A 15,601-nucleotide genomic window follows, 5' to 3' on the forward strand; every position below is an offset into this window, starting at 1 on the left:
ATAAGGCCCAGTCCGGGTCTTCTGGTCTGCCAGTCTCAAAAGAGACTGATCAAGAGTTGCACCTGTCAGGTGCGTGTGAAAAAGCAGCTAGCATAGACAATCCGTGTCTCAGACCTGGGGAGGGGGGAGTTGCCTCCTGAGACACTCTGCTGTGGTGAGCAATAATATATTGACTGTGTGTTTGGACACAAGGTCCAACACCAGAGAGAGAGGGTCTTGCTAAGATGTACTAGCTAGTAGCCAGACGGCTAGGATTTTACTTATGCTTTGTGTTATTTTCAAGCTGGTGAATAATCTAGCTGTGGCTATTATCCTTAAACCTCTGGAATCGTGTGGTTTACTGCTGCTGTTCACCAAGGAGATAGTACCTATTCCCCTGATTATACTACAATATATATGTATATATATAAATAAATATATATATATATATATATATATATATATATATATATATATATATATACATATATACACTCACTTGCGCAAACCCATGAGGAGAAACCTCAAATATTGATCCATGGCGACTCTTTTCACCATCTGTGGACCGGTTAATGTCTTGGTCTGTTACCGTGCATTTGTGAGTGAGGAGGGTTGTCCATGGAGTAAACCCAGCATTGTATTCATTGCGCTCGAACAGACAGTGTAAGTCCTAGGCAATTCAAGATTTCTGTTTTTAATTTTAATTTTTCATAGGATTGAGCATCTGCAGCACTCAAATCAAAGTAGGCTTTCTGAGGTTCTCCGGCTAGAAAAAGTACCAACAGGTCGGCCCACTGCTCTTTATGCCAACTTCCACGCCCAAAGTAACGTAACTAGCTCGCATGTGTGGCACTACAAGTTGCAGCACTTGTCATACTGAAAAAGGTCTTTGCAGAGTATCACTCCTGCAATTTTGCTTTCGAAGCACACACAAAACTGCTTTCCTGCAGGTTTCTCAGGGTTGCTGCTGCTCTCAATATGCAAAGACCTCAATGCTCACATTCACCACCACTTTGTGACCGGGGTAGGGGAATAAGTGTCATCTCCTGGGCTAGATGGTAGTGTGTAGCAGCTGAGAGATCACAAAAGGCCAAGATTTTTGGTAAAACTGGCCTCAGCCAGCAAGAAAGGCGAGGACAGAAACCTTCCGTAGGGCAGAAGGGGTCAAACTTAAAAGAAAAGAAAATAAACTTCAGAGCAAACACCTTGCATGTCTGGCACTAGCTAAATACAAGTCACTCATGACTATCAAATTAAAACAAAACATAAGAATTTCCAGCACGTTTTTTTCACAGCAATGATCACACTTCCTCTCACAGAGACTCTGCAGATCCTTTCCCCAGGTAGCGAGAGACTGAACCCACTGCCCATCATTAATCAGCCTGACAGCAGAACAGAAGACCTGGACTGGGCCTTGTAAATGGAGTCCACCCTTCTCTTCTCTATTTACACCCCAGGAACCCTTATTAGCTGGGAAGCATCTCCAAATATAAACACGGTCAGGGAAAATGAATTCATCCCATTCAAAGATTGAGTTTATATAGTCCCACACAAAACATATAAAACAATTAACCTGAGATACGAGTAACAGCTGTAAGCAGTATTCTATGCAATTGCTGACAGTGCGTCTGCCCGAAGACACTGACGTCACTTCCGCCCAGCATCTCTACATCATTTCCGGGAGTACGGAAGTATATTCCGTACTCTCGGAATATACTTCAATGGGATGAATTCATTTTCCCTGACCTCTTGATAAAGTTGGACGACGAAACGCGTTGAGGGGGAGAAGGCTCTCTGTTGTTTCTCCGTGGATCATCCTGTACTACCCTGGCCAGGTGGAACTATGGAATCCGTATTTGCTATCTAGGAGATTTACAGATAAGCCTCATTATGTCTATTATCTTGTACGGACATATTTTTTTATCTTTGTTATTAAACTTTTCTATTGTGGTAATTATGAGTTTATGTGGGTAATTTATTTTGGTCCCTATTTTGCTAGTAGTTTATTATTAGCCTTTTTTGGGCTTCCTACACCATAATAGTTTCTCTTCCGAGTTTCCAGTTCTTGTCTGATACCATAAAGGACGTATATAAGAGGATCCTGCTACATATCTGCTTTTGGAGTGATAAGCTGCTTATTATTCTATTTTCTGGTACGAGGCTATTTCACTGGTTTTCATTTGGAGAATACTCCTCTTGTGATGCACTATGTGTGGCATTTCTATTTTTGTTTTGGAGATATATATATATATATATATATATATATATATATTTTAATTATTATTTTATGGTCATTATCAAACATATGGACAAGTCCGTATTTAAGCACTATCAAACAAGTTCACCAAATAAAACAGAATGTTGTTTACAAAATCCTTTATTTTCAAACATAATAAAGATTTCTAGTAAGTGGGTGTGAAATAATAATTCCTCTCACTACAGATCAGCATAATATACTAATTTCCATGCTATAATTACATATTTTAACTTTTCAGCTGGTTAGAGGTTTCAAACATCACATTTTCACGCATGTGAAACAAGTCAAGATAACTTTCCTCCAGTTTGAGGAATTTCTTCTTGATATCATTTATGTTTACCCTCAATTCGTTAAAATATCCGGTCAGTTTTGCCATCTTCTCAGCCACACCTGTTCCATCCCTGGAAGCCGGAGAACTATTGATGCTTGACCCCTCTTTCTCTACTTCCGAACTTTCGTCTTAATTATGATATTATCTAAATGAAAAACGAAAAACGAAATTTAGCTGTTTAGATGAAATGGGGCACAGCATCATTTTAACAGTCTCCTGGACTACTAGGACTTGCTCACCTTGGACACTTCTGGAAATCACTTTGTGCCGATGTCCCTCCTGGGATTTTCCAGGCGTGCTGCCATGATGGTCCATACCAACTGAAACTGAAATATAGTGGGTGTTGTGTGCGCTGAGTTTCAGCCTTTTATTTAAATGATGTTTGCATACTGCTGCATGGACCGCAGATATCTGTACAGCGTGTATGGTGTCAAGATGGACGATGGTTATGAGAGACAAAAATCTCAGATCTGACGGTAAATCTTGTAAAGCATGTACGCATGAATCGGTATGCTGATCGGGACTTTCAGTCGTTGGTAAAATAGTTACCGTATATACTCGAGTATAAGCCGACCCGAATATAAGCTGAGGCACCTAATTTTATCACAAAAAACTGGGAAAACTTATTGACTCGAGTATAAGCCGAGGGGGGGCTTTTTCAGCATAAAAAATGTGCTGAAAAACTCGGCTTATACACGAGTATATACGGTAACAATATAGCATTGGGAGAAATTTTCTGTACGGTGTACCCACCTCAGCTCCCTGGCACTATTTGACACTGTTCCTGACACTCCATCACCTGTCCCCATCACATATCCTGTACCCACAGCACCTATTATCATGTCTACATTATACAAGCTCCACAACCTCAATATACCACATTACTGTATATATTTTATTGATTGCATATTCAGACTTTTTATATATTTTATATACCATTTACTGCAGCTGTTATGTCTACTGCTTTAGCAGATTCATTGTTTGCTGTATTTAATGTGATAATAAAAAAATTAAAAGATGTTAAAAACAAAAAAAAAAGGTCAATGTGGAAGTAGCCAAAGGGCATATTCACACATCTATAATGCAACAGGGAAACAGGGTGGCATTGATCTCTACATTTTACTTTTTATCTCTTTTTTGTTTCAACTAGTTTAATTATAGGTAATAACAGACAAATTTAAAGCGATCAGGCAAGACGGGATCATTGCCATCTGTGGTCATTTACCAACATGCCCGATAATAATCCAATTGATAAATATTTAAAATAGAATTATTATTATTTTTTCCCCATTGGGATGGCTGTGTTTTTCTTTATCTACTTATTTACTATAATATATTGATCCCTAATTTTGTATTAGTCTTTTTATTTTCTTCAATTAATGCTCTACATTTGTACAGCTTATGCTTTTTCCCTATGCACACCAGATGTCCTCACAGTAGGTAAGCTATTAAGGGACTCTGCAGGGAACCTTTCTGTGCCTAAATGGCTGATAACTAGAGTCCATGTTAAAAATCCTAAAGATGACATGTAGCATGCAGGTTGTTGACACAGATCTTGCATGCAGAATCTGTCTTGCTTTTTTAAGGCAGCTGTCTCTTTATAATGTTGTTTGTGTCCACTATGTTAATGAGACACTCTAGGCTCTGGGGACGCCAAGAGTCAGACAAGGCTGTGTGTACTTCTAACCCTGAGCGAGTGCTCCTTGCTGTCCCCCTGCCAAGACTTGAGATGGAAGGGGACCTTGGAGTTCCGAGGGTGAGAGTGTGTGTTTGTGTGTGTGGGAGGGGGGGGGGGGGGTAGAATATTAATATTCTTTACACACACAGGTGCTACTGTTATTAAAAGTTTTTTCAGGGCGACTTTTTCATACTGAATAAACTGACAATGGGTTCATGAGTTATAAGACTGAAAGACAAATATTAAACATTTTAAGCAAACATGCAGTCTACGTGTAGTACTCATATGGTATGTACCAGGGCTTCTACACCAATAACAGAGAGAAAGACTTTTGTCTACATCCATCTAATTCTTCTCCTACCCTCTGAGTCTATAATAATAAATTAATATAATTAGAGATCTAGCCTATGTGTAATGAAATGTGTACAGTGTAGCCAGGCCTGGGTGCTAGTATAGGTTGGCTCTATGATAATTTTGCAGAGGATTATTTTTATTATTTTATAGTAATAACGATTTCTTTATATACTAAACAATTTACATGATAAGGGCTTCATTTTTCTATTTATTTTATGTACATGAGATACAGTAGGGGCTCGGCCATGGATACTAATGGCATTATGATCATCATCAACATTTATTTATATAGCGCCAGCAGATTCCGTAGCACATTACAATTGGGTGTGAGGGTATATTGTGTGGATGAGGGAGGGAGGGGGACAATAAATGTAAATCCAGGCCTGAGTACAGCAGCTGGGTTTTATTCTCAGGCTGGCAAATCCCTGTAGAGAGAAAATTGACCTGTCTCATACAGGAGTTTTAAGTCACTGAGAAAAAAATGAAAATGTTTTTGCTGTAACACACAATAGACTTTCTTTCCCATCAGCTGTTAGAGGGGCCCGCGGTGTAATACAGCTTCATTTGGCAGTGGCACACTCCTAGCAGTGTGAAATGGAATTTTGAATCACTATCCCATGTTATAAGATAAATCCAGATCTAAGCTTATCAAGTTACTGAGGTATCCTGGGTATGTGTGACTAAGTAATTGAAAGAATCCTTTCAGCATGACTTCAAAACAATGTATAAGGAGCTCTGAAGACTTATCTTATTAGTGTGTAACAAGTGAGACAATACCAAAGTCTTAATGAACAGCTGCTCTAAGTGGAATTATCAGACAAATTAAACTGTTTTATTATGAAGTAGACACTATGGTGATCATTTGAAGCAATTGTCTATTTATTAATGATGCATGTAACAAAATAAGTGATCTTGGTCTTCCTTTCAAAATCATGAACAATGGCTAATAACCCTATTTGAATGAATCATGTTTGTGAATGTGTAAGTGTGAATGGTCAAAACTCACACCCAGACCAATATGTTTAACTGGAGGTAGCTGCACTGAAACAATGAAAAACAAGAGACTCTACAGGAACAAATATGCACATAACCCAACCCAAACCTGGAGCAAGGACTTCTGGGAATGTCTTTTACACAAGACAATACTTTTGAACAGTGGGTATTCAAAGCATACAAGTCAGTGATCCTGTATCAACATTGGACTGTGTCACGCTTTCAATGTAGGCAAAGAATCAAATGGCCACCATGTAGCCAGTATACCCAGAAGTCAGTGCTCCACAAATGAATTGGCCTATTTGCCTAGCTGGAGGAATAAAGCATACCAAGGGCTATTTACTAAAATTGCTGAAAGGTGCATGTAAATCTGCCTTAACTGCATAGCAACCAATCCATGTGCTTCAGATCAAGTGTAAAGAGGTTTAAATCTCCTGTCACTTGGTGATCTGGCCAAAGGATAGGTTGCTGCGTGACCCTGGGGCTGCCGAGCCATGGGTGCACGAACAGGCACTGGTAGATGACAAACACTGTGCATCAAGTAAGGCACTTTGACCTTCCTTTTGGAATCACTTTTTATTTCTTTGTCCTGGCCTTATGGCTGGAAAATATTGTTTTCATATGTATCCACCATAAGGCTGGTCCTTTGGGCATTATCTGTTTAATTTATTGACATTATAGCACTTTCAAGCACTTTGCAAGTCATCAGATGCTCCCTTCTCCAGGAGGAACTGTAGATTCCAGTCCTCAAGGGGAGCCTGGGGAAAAAAGAGTCCAACCTAGCCATGCGGCGAAGATGGACCCGATGGCCCTTTCCCCCTAAGGGGTCTTATGGCTTCAGGGTTTGTGGAGCAAAGGAGCCCCTTCTAGCTTCAGTGAAAGGGAGCCTGAGAATTGCAACCGTCTCCCCCTAAGGGGACTTAAGGTTTCATGGGATGGAGAGAAACAGAGCAATTCTCCTTTTGTAGAGAGCCTGAAGATCCATGCCCATTCTACACTAAGGGGTATATTTACTAAACTGTATGTTTGAAAATGTGGAGATGTTACCTATAGCAACATCTCCACCCCCCACCCCCCCGTGAGCCCCCACCCGAACACTTACCTCCTTCCGTTCTTCTGTCACTCGCTGTCGTGCTCCAGTGGCGCGCAGTAATCTCCTTACCGAGGAGATCTCGTGAGAGGGAGACTATAAGTCAGTCTCATTCTCACGAGATCTCCTCGGTAAAGAGGATACTGCATGTCGCTGAAGCACTACAGTGACGATAGGCAGCTAACAGCATAACATTTGCTGTTAGCTGCCTGCCATTCTCCAGCATCCAGTCGGAGCCGGGGGCGGGGACACCCCCGACCTGATGAATGCTGGCAGGCCCCCCAGATGCCCGAGGCCCCTGGGCTCTAGCCCAGTTAGACCTCGGGTTAATCCGGCCCTGCCTACATCCATTGTTCGTGAATAAACCCAAATATCTGATTGGTTGCTTAGAGTTTGGTGCAGATTTGCACCTTTTGACAGTGTTAATATATAACCATCACTGTCCATTTTAACACTTTGCATTAATAAAAACAGTATCATCTGCTGCTTGTGAGAAAACTAATTAAAGATTTAATTATTTAGATCAGGTACATATCAAGTTTTAGAAGTATCAAAAATGCATTTAAAAATAATAAATATCAAATAACTGCACATAAAAGTAAACAAGCATTATTTTTTATATGTTATTCTTTTATAGGCCTGTTTGTTGGACATACTATTTTAAAATATGATTGTTTGGTAATTCTAAATAAAGATTCTACAATACCAATTTTCCATTGGCACGACAATCAGTCACACTCCTATTAATAAACGCAAATATACACGATCACTAATTGCCATATGTTTTACTGAACTTTAATAGAAAAATAAAGTGAAAACAGATTGTACTCAGAAATATGGTACTCTCCCCTTTAAGAATGTGGGCTGATATCATTCCTCAATGGAAGTTAAGTAAATAAACTCTGGAGGAAAATTGGGAGGTTTCATGTTTCAGGAAAAGGCCTGCTCGCACTGATAGCACACATAAAAATGGTAGACAGACTGAATGCTTGTTGAGACCAGACTATATGCATTGTATAAGGTGATACCAATATATTTAAAAGTCGGTAGCAAATGTACAAATGTGGTTTACATATTGATTTATTTTACGCTGCTAGATTCTATGAAAGTGTGCTCCCAAAGATTACAGCACATTCCAAAACTGCCTTAAAATCGCAGAACATATATTGGACAGAATTTAAATAATCAAAACTGATACAGCACCAATTTAACGCCCAGATTGGCTTGATTCTCAAACTACAAAGAGTGAAACATTTTTACACGCTCTTTCATTTCCTGTTTTCTTAAGCTTTTAGGGATTCGAGGCGCCTTTAAACTTGATCTTTTAAACGATGTATTTTTTTTTTGCATCGCAGCACCTGATAAGAATATAAATCCCTAGAAAAGCCAAGTCCTTCCTTTGAAGTTGTGGTCTTTAAAAATGGTTTGGCCGCTGGAAACCCCTGAGGGCGTGTGTTTTTCTTCTTTTCCTTTCAGCTTTTTCCCCTGAATGACTGAAGGGTTGGATCATTTTATGGCCGAATGAAAATTGTCTGCAAAAAAGCGAGTGACAATTGCACTGAAAACAGGGGTCATGGTACCAATAGTGTATTCGCCCTCTGTCCTTCAGTTCAAATACAAAGCTGGTATTATTGGCAAGAACAATAGCAAAGAAGCCCAGAAATTAGTACTCCTTTTTCTGGGATATTTCCAAAACCTTTTCCAGAACTAGATGGCTGTAGATGTTAATTCACCTCCATTGAACTATTTTATTGTCACTGATTCTCCTCTGTTTTTATTAACTTTGTTAAAATGATCAGATCATTTTTGTTTTGCTTTTCCTTTAAAAATAACAATTAAAAATTGTGGCAGAGATGAACTATTTTAGTTAGCCACAAAAGCATTTTTTGTTAAAAAAAAAAATAATGTACAATAATATATAACTGTTTTAAGAGACAGAATTGTGCTGTTTTTGTCCAAAGTACACAGTAGAAAGGTATTAAAGGGAAACTTGTATGGGAGTTATGCATAGCTATATACACATTGTTGATAGTGTCTACAAAGCAGCAGGTTTTGGCATTCCCAGCAATATTATGGACTGGGTAAGTGCAAATGTAAAATTTGAGAGGAAGTTCAATCCCATCGTAAACGAGCTGCAATATTGGCATATGCAAATATGTGTGTGCCCATTCATGAGCAAGACATATGTCCCAACCATAGGAGCCAGCCTGTGGGTGCAGTAGGTACTTGAGCACCCCCAATAGTTGTGTTGAGGCAACCACTACCCATGTCTACATATGGCATTTCTCAGTCATACAGGGAGGTGGGTAACATGAGCACCCCAATTATTTTAAAAAGTGTCTCCTTTGCTCCCAACTGTTCCGATTTTGGCAGGTCAGTTCCGATTTGAGGACTCTGACCCGCTGTGCCGATAAGGACAGCTTTGTCCTGTCGTAGGAAAGATGGAAATATGCCCCATTTATCACTGTTCTGCGGAGCAAAGGTGAACAGGTGCCGCACGCATCCGCTACTAGTGTGTTATGCATCCAAGGGGTGTTTTTAGCGAGGGGTATGGGCTGAGGGCAACCCAGTGCGTTAGAAGCACTGGATATGCCCCTCTTCTTATGCACACACTGTCCTGATTCCCCACCTTAAAAAGTTGGGAGGTATGGCAAGAGTACTTACTTTTCCACAGACATACAGATACTGAAGGAAGTAGATGGATCAAGGAGGGAGTAGAGGAGGGAGTGTAAGTACAACGCTATTAATCAGCATATTAGTACAGAATATATTACTTCTACTAGTAATGGATTACAGCAGAATTCACAAAGTCTCCATTCAGAACAATGGCATCCAATTTATTCTAATTTCAACAGGCTGCACATTTCTACCAAAGGGAGCTATTGGTGTTAGGAAAGGCATTGCGTAAATATGTTTGGGTTTTTTCCGTTTTAATTTAATTTTTTTCAAACTTTTATTTTTCAACAAATAGTTTGCTCACAGCCTTTTTCATATGTACTATCTGAAATGGAATTAAAGCAGACCTTGCAAACGTGATCTATTGATCACTATAACAAATGCATTGTCTATACTCACTGGATCCTGGATGAATGTTGAATGCAACTTTGTCGATGTTAGATCCATCCAGCAGTCTAGTATGTATAGACAAAGCACCTTCATCAAAAATCTCTATTTACTGTTAAGGTTAAACTGGGCAGGGAAACCCATTGAGGGCAGATATATAACTACCTATATAAATTAAGCACATTTATATATACACTGCCTACACCATATCCAAATAGAAAATAATCTATTTACAAAATACAAAACAAATATACATTTGTAACCATACAATTTATTAGGACTGCATACATTTTTATCTTTAGAAGTTATAAATTGCTGTGTGTCAATGATGTTTTTTGCATAGCTTATTAAGATTTCTTTACACTAAATTGATAAGGAGTTCAACAAATTCTCTCACACAGCAAATGGTGAGTCAGCTTCACATGTGAGATATTTCCAGTGTTACTGCTGTTTCCTGCTCTTGTTAGACACAAGGTTTAAGTCTTGTTGCTTTTGACAATCCCAGTTGGGGCTTCCTTTTAAGAGTGAGACCCCTCCCTCTCTGCCATCTGTTCATCTGTTTCACGCTCAGACTCACATATTGTGGTGCAGAGCGTGAGGGATGGGGCACATATTTTTACGGCTCGCTGGCTGAGGGAGGCCTGCAGGTGCCATCGTCTGTGTTGTGTCAGGTGATGGGGTGAGAAAGAACCCAAGTGAGACAAGTGTGTGAGTAAATGGTTACGTGTCTTCTGCTAGGCAAAAGACAACGTAGTCACAAATAAATAATAGTTACTTCTAACACAGGGACTTTGTTACAATCAATGTCTTCTGCTATTGCTAAATGCACTTGTAGAAAGATGATCCATACTGTAAAATAGTCCAACAGCAATCACATGCCATAGTTGCACGTAAAAAGTGAAACATAGACATTTATTTCAGTGAATCCCCTAAAACTGTTTTTTAATTCCTTTTTTTAACCACTTGTTTTCCAAAGTGTTTTCACCCATTTGCATAAGCTTGAAACATGCTATTTAGGAAAAAAGCCACCTTTCAGCCTTTGTGGTCCTTATGAATGGGCTATACCTTACCTCTAAACAGGGTTGATGGTTACCTTATTTTATTTAAATAAATGTTTATTTATACATGAAAACTGTCAGTGTGTCATCCCAGGTTACATTAAGGGGGTTGATAGTTCAAGATAACTTTTCATTATTCTGGGATAACGTTGATTGCCTTGATATTTTTTGCTTTTTAATCTGCACTGCTAATTATTTAATAAACTTCTTACTGTAATCTGGATTGTCTTGTTGTTATCTTTAGACTCGGAAGTGATCACTTGTAAAAATCCTGGGTCACCCACACTATATAACCTACAATGCTTTCTTTATTATGGAGTAGCAGCCCATCCGTCATTAGTATCCATTTTCTAGTAAAACAAGAATTTATAAATAATTCAAGACCAATAATCTAATATTTGTGTCATTACCTAACAGTCGGTGCATGGACAAATGGAATAGGGTCCCACAGAGGCCAATTTGTCCTGGGAATTGGTGGATGCTTTATTTAACTTAACTAGACAAAATCAATAGTTTTTGAAAACAATCTGCCTCCAGCATGGGTGTATACTTATTTTATCCAACAAACAGTGCAATACATACTTATTTTTTTTTTTACAACATAGGGCTTCAGTCATTAAGGAGAACAAAGCAAAAAAAAGGAGTACATTTTCTCCTGGACAAACCATGTTACAATGCAAGGGCTGCAAATTAGTTTATTATTTTGCACATAAGGAAAAACTGACTGCTTTTTCATGCAGCACACAAACACTTGATAGCTTTATTTTTACATTGAAATTTAAAGTTGATCTTAGACATGTCCTATCCCCAACTATAAATCTGTCCCCACATTTTAAATTTACCTCCCCCTCCAATGCAACATGGTTTTGCACAGGTGCAAAGTTACTCATTTCCATGCATTACTCTCCTTAATGACTCAGACCCATAATGTATAAAAATATGTCCCTTTGAGTATCGACAATTTCTTTATTTCCTATTTTATACTGCAGGATGAGTATAATTTGATGCAACTGTCTTTGGTCTTTTGAGCATGATGAGACCCATTTTCAGTTAATCTATGCACCCATTAGAGCTACAGTGAAATGGGTTAGAAAGAGCCTCACAGCTCTCCACTATAAGCAATGCAACAAGTGCAGCAAGAGTCAAATTATAACAACAGCTATTCAACTGCTCTGTCTTTAGAACAACCAGAATTTTACCACCGTACAAAAGAAGAAAGGGATTTCTCCACTAATAGGGATAGAGGCAAATCATACTTGCTTATTCTCCAGGAATGACCACAAGACTTACAAATTTTGAGGAATTCTCCGGACTTCCAGGAGAATATGCCACCCTTCCACATCCTCTGTCTTGTAGAGAGGATGGGTGTAGCCTTGATGGCAGGATTTGCACCAATGGGCCTCACTAGGCGGTTCCTGATAAGGCGATTTGTGTCATCATGACCTCGCCACCTGCTGCACAATGACACATCATTTATGATTTTTTTCCAGGTGCTCAGGTTTCCTACCACAATCCAAAATTCATGAGCTCTAACAAAATTGGCTGCAATGTGTGCATTTATTTGTGTGGGACTGTAAGCTCCAAAGGGGCAGGGACTGATGTGAATGAATTTCTATTCTCTGGATGGTGCAGCATATTATGGAGTAGATCCTGAAAGGGAGGTCCAAGGGACAAGGGGGGGGGGATAATTAATGCAATTTATGTTATCATGGCCCTGGCTGCTCAACAATGAGATTTGCATCATCATCCAGCACTGAATTGCAACATCAAGGCCCGACTTGTCCACGTCAGACTTAAGTGAAGTAGGATCTGGGATGGTGGTCTACTCTGTCAGGAATCCAGGAAGATTTCCCGATATTTGGGAGTCTTCCAGCAGAGTAGACAAGTATGGCAAATCATGCATGCAAAATAATGTTAAAAATCCCTCTGACAGATACTCTGTTCCCTTCCTGTCCCCTTCCCCTTTCTTCTCCTCTGTTTTCACATTTGCCATTTATAAGCAAAATTTCATAAGACGACATTGCCGATTTATTGTTCTGCTTTGTGTTCTTTTTCTCTGCTACTGTTGATGCTATCTTGATGAACATTCTTTTCTCTGTTTGTGCTAAAAATATTTCAGGCATCACATATAAAAGAGCAGTCAGCAAAGTACATAGAATGCTCACATAGTGGTTCACATTCCCTTATTGGCAGTCATATATAATGAAAGCACAGCAACCAATGAGGCATTAACTGTATTAGAATTGTCAGAATGTGCTTACTTGCTATGGGCAACACCACTCTTTTCCCTTACACCATTTCTCATAAATGTCATCTACTATCTTCCCATTCCATTCTGTCTCTTTGGAGAGCAATCAAAATAGCACTTATAAATTGGGTTACTTACTTTATCTGCCTCTGTACATAACCCCATTTGTATTGCTTACCAGAACTGCCTAAATATATGGCTTATTTGTGTGGTCTACTTTGCATGTTATCCTGTTACTGTGTGAGTTTTCTTCATTTTTAGTTGGTTTTTTTGTGTTTTTTTAATGAAAATGGTATTTCAATACTTTGTCTTACCTGTCCCAGACATTTCCGAACGGCTGCTTCTCACTTAATGTAAGCCACTCTAAAAAAAATAAATACATGAAAAGCAATCCGATTACCATAAACCATTTTAATGTACATATCTGAGCACTTGGTGATTAATTATAAAAACAGGATCAACATCTGCTCAAAATCTCACAGGTTTCCCATGCCAGCACCAATAATACTATTGTAGCTGTTAGACCTAGCATATGCAGATGACTGTAGCAGCAATGAAAGCTTAATATCACAGATTATAATGGTGTTCAATGAGAAAGACCAGACAAGCAACTCAGTAAACAGCTGTCTGAGCACTGACACTTACAGCAATTTTGTAGTTAATGGCAAGAGATTTTATCCAGAACAATAGTCATGGACAAATTAATTAATTTCTGGTCAGATGGTCCCTTAAACCTAATCCACTGTTAAATAATACATCTAGCATAAGGTTTAATTACTATTATTTTGATTTTTTTAATAAAGTTATCTTAATATTGTGTGCAGCAGTCCACTAAATGATAGTCGACTCCTGAGTGGATAGTTTCAGCCAGGGCCGCCAATAGAAATTTAAGGACCAGGTACAGAAACTTCTTGGGGTCCCTTCCACTGTCACTGAAGGGGGTGAGCCTACACCAGGTTGGTGCCTTTATACCTATTCCTCCCGTTCCCCCTTGGCACTCCTGGTTGCAACATTCTATATGGAGCTAGCTTCCATTTCTAGCCCTGCTTTGGTCGCTGGCCATGTAAGAGGTCTCTAATAATCGGAGGTAACGAGAACATAATGTATTAAACTAACAGCGCCGCTGAAGTGGGTAGCAAAGGGCAGGTTTTAAAATAATTTTAGTGCAAACCATTTTGAAACATTAACATATTATGCGTGGCTGTACAATAGATTATTTTATAGATATATTAAATACAATGGTGTACTGAAAGAGACGTTAGAGATGACCCTGCCCAGAAAGGCCTAGAACCCAAGACCCACTTTCTCAGTAAATACATATGCATATTTATCAAAGTTAACAAAAAGTTAAATGGGATTAATTTTGCATTAAACATAGCATTAATGACTTATTTGTGAATAAACATTGATACGTCCAGTGTATCGTATGAAATAAAGATTCTCCAATCGCTGTGGTTCCAAAGCACAAGAGTTTTATTTGCAAAATAGATTACAGGGCAAAGAATCGCATGCATACGCCTGTATGGTCGTCACTGACAACCAGCTTCAATGAGAACGCTCTGGTTTTTCAAAGCCAGAGATGAACAATTTATACACTGTACAGTCATAAAAGCAGTGACATCACAAATATACACATATACAGTATTAATGTCCACATGCATAGGTCGATGGGTAATGACCTCCCAAGACCTTGACGCCCAATTGGCTGATTCCTCTGGCCATTGTTCCTTGAGGTAAGGATCATCTTTCCATATGTGGCCAGGTATCCTTCTGGTTCTTTTATGGCAGCTCTGGGGTTGCTATTTGGTGTATGAAAAGTAATATTAATTATAATTAGTGTCCACAATGTATGAATGCTTCATAAATACTACCAGAAACGTTCTCGTGATAGCAAATAGAATTAAACCAAACTCAATGTAATTAATGTGTTGGAAACATTAATTACCTCCTTCAACACATTATATTTTATATTAAATTAAATAAATAGATTCAACTTATTTTCAAGTTAATTGCTAAAGATAATTATTCGATTGCGTACTAATCGCATCGCACCGATATTAGTGTACATAAATTGCTGATTACCACTTTCATCCAATTATTAATCTTCAACAGTCCACCCTTTCAGAGAGTATCCTACACTCTCATGATTCTATTGTAAGATTGTAATATAAAACTTAATTTTTGCTAGAGTCTCCGCAGGCGATTGTTTACCAGACTTCAACACAGCAGGAACACATCTGAAACATAAGCCAATTACTATCAATACACCAACTATAGGGATAAGGAGCTTACCTATACCAGTAACAAGTTCTTGTGCCCATTATGCAGGTACAGCACTCAACACCGAACTGGGTGGTTAGTGTCACACAATGTCCACCAGTAATTGCAGGGAGATAATTTATTACCATGCAATGCTGTATTAATTCCTTCTTATATGCCTGTAGCTCCTTACCTGTCTACTGAGTATTGACAAAGTGTCAAACTAAGGGATTTTGTAATATTATACCTTCCTTCTATTGCCCCCCCCTCTACCCTGTAAGTCGAGCACTT

At 38.8% G+C, this 15,601-nt stretch overlaps 1 protein-coding gene and 1 long non-coding RNA gene across 3 annotated transcripts in view; both read right to left on the reverse strand.

The window, feature by feature from the left end:
* CDK15 (cyclin dependent kinase 15) overlaps positions 1-15,601 on the reverse strand; it is a 225,588-nt gene that overhangs the window by 45,755 nt on the left and 164,232 nt on the right. For both annotated transcript variants that reach the window (XM_075180145.1, XM_075180144.1), the window contains one exon: positions 13,366-13,414. In XM_075180145.1, coding sequence (XP_075036246.1) covers positions 13,366-13,414 — 49 coding nt within the window. The remainder of the gene's footprint in view (positions 1-13,365; positions 13,415-15,601) is intronic.
* On the reverse strand, positions 2,498-9,816 carry LOC142097906 (uncharacterized). The gene is made up of 3 exons (XR_012678272.1): positions 9,758-9,816; positions 2,807-2,893; positions 2,498-2,712 (listed from the first exon to the last, which is right to left on the reverse strand). It is a non-coding gene; the product is annotated as an uncharacterized LOC142097906 (long non-coding RNA).

This window comes from Mixophyes fleayi, chromosome 7 (assembly GCF_038048845.1).
Source record: "Mixophyes fleayi isolate aMixFle1 chromosome 7, aMixFle1.hap1, whole genome shotgun sequence".
Lineage (NCBI taxonomy): Eukaryota > Metazoa > Chordata > Amphibia > Anura > Limnodynastidae > Mixophyes > Mixophyes fleayi.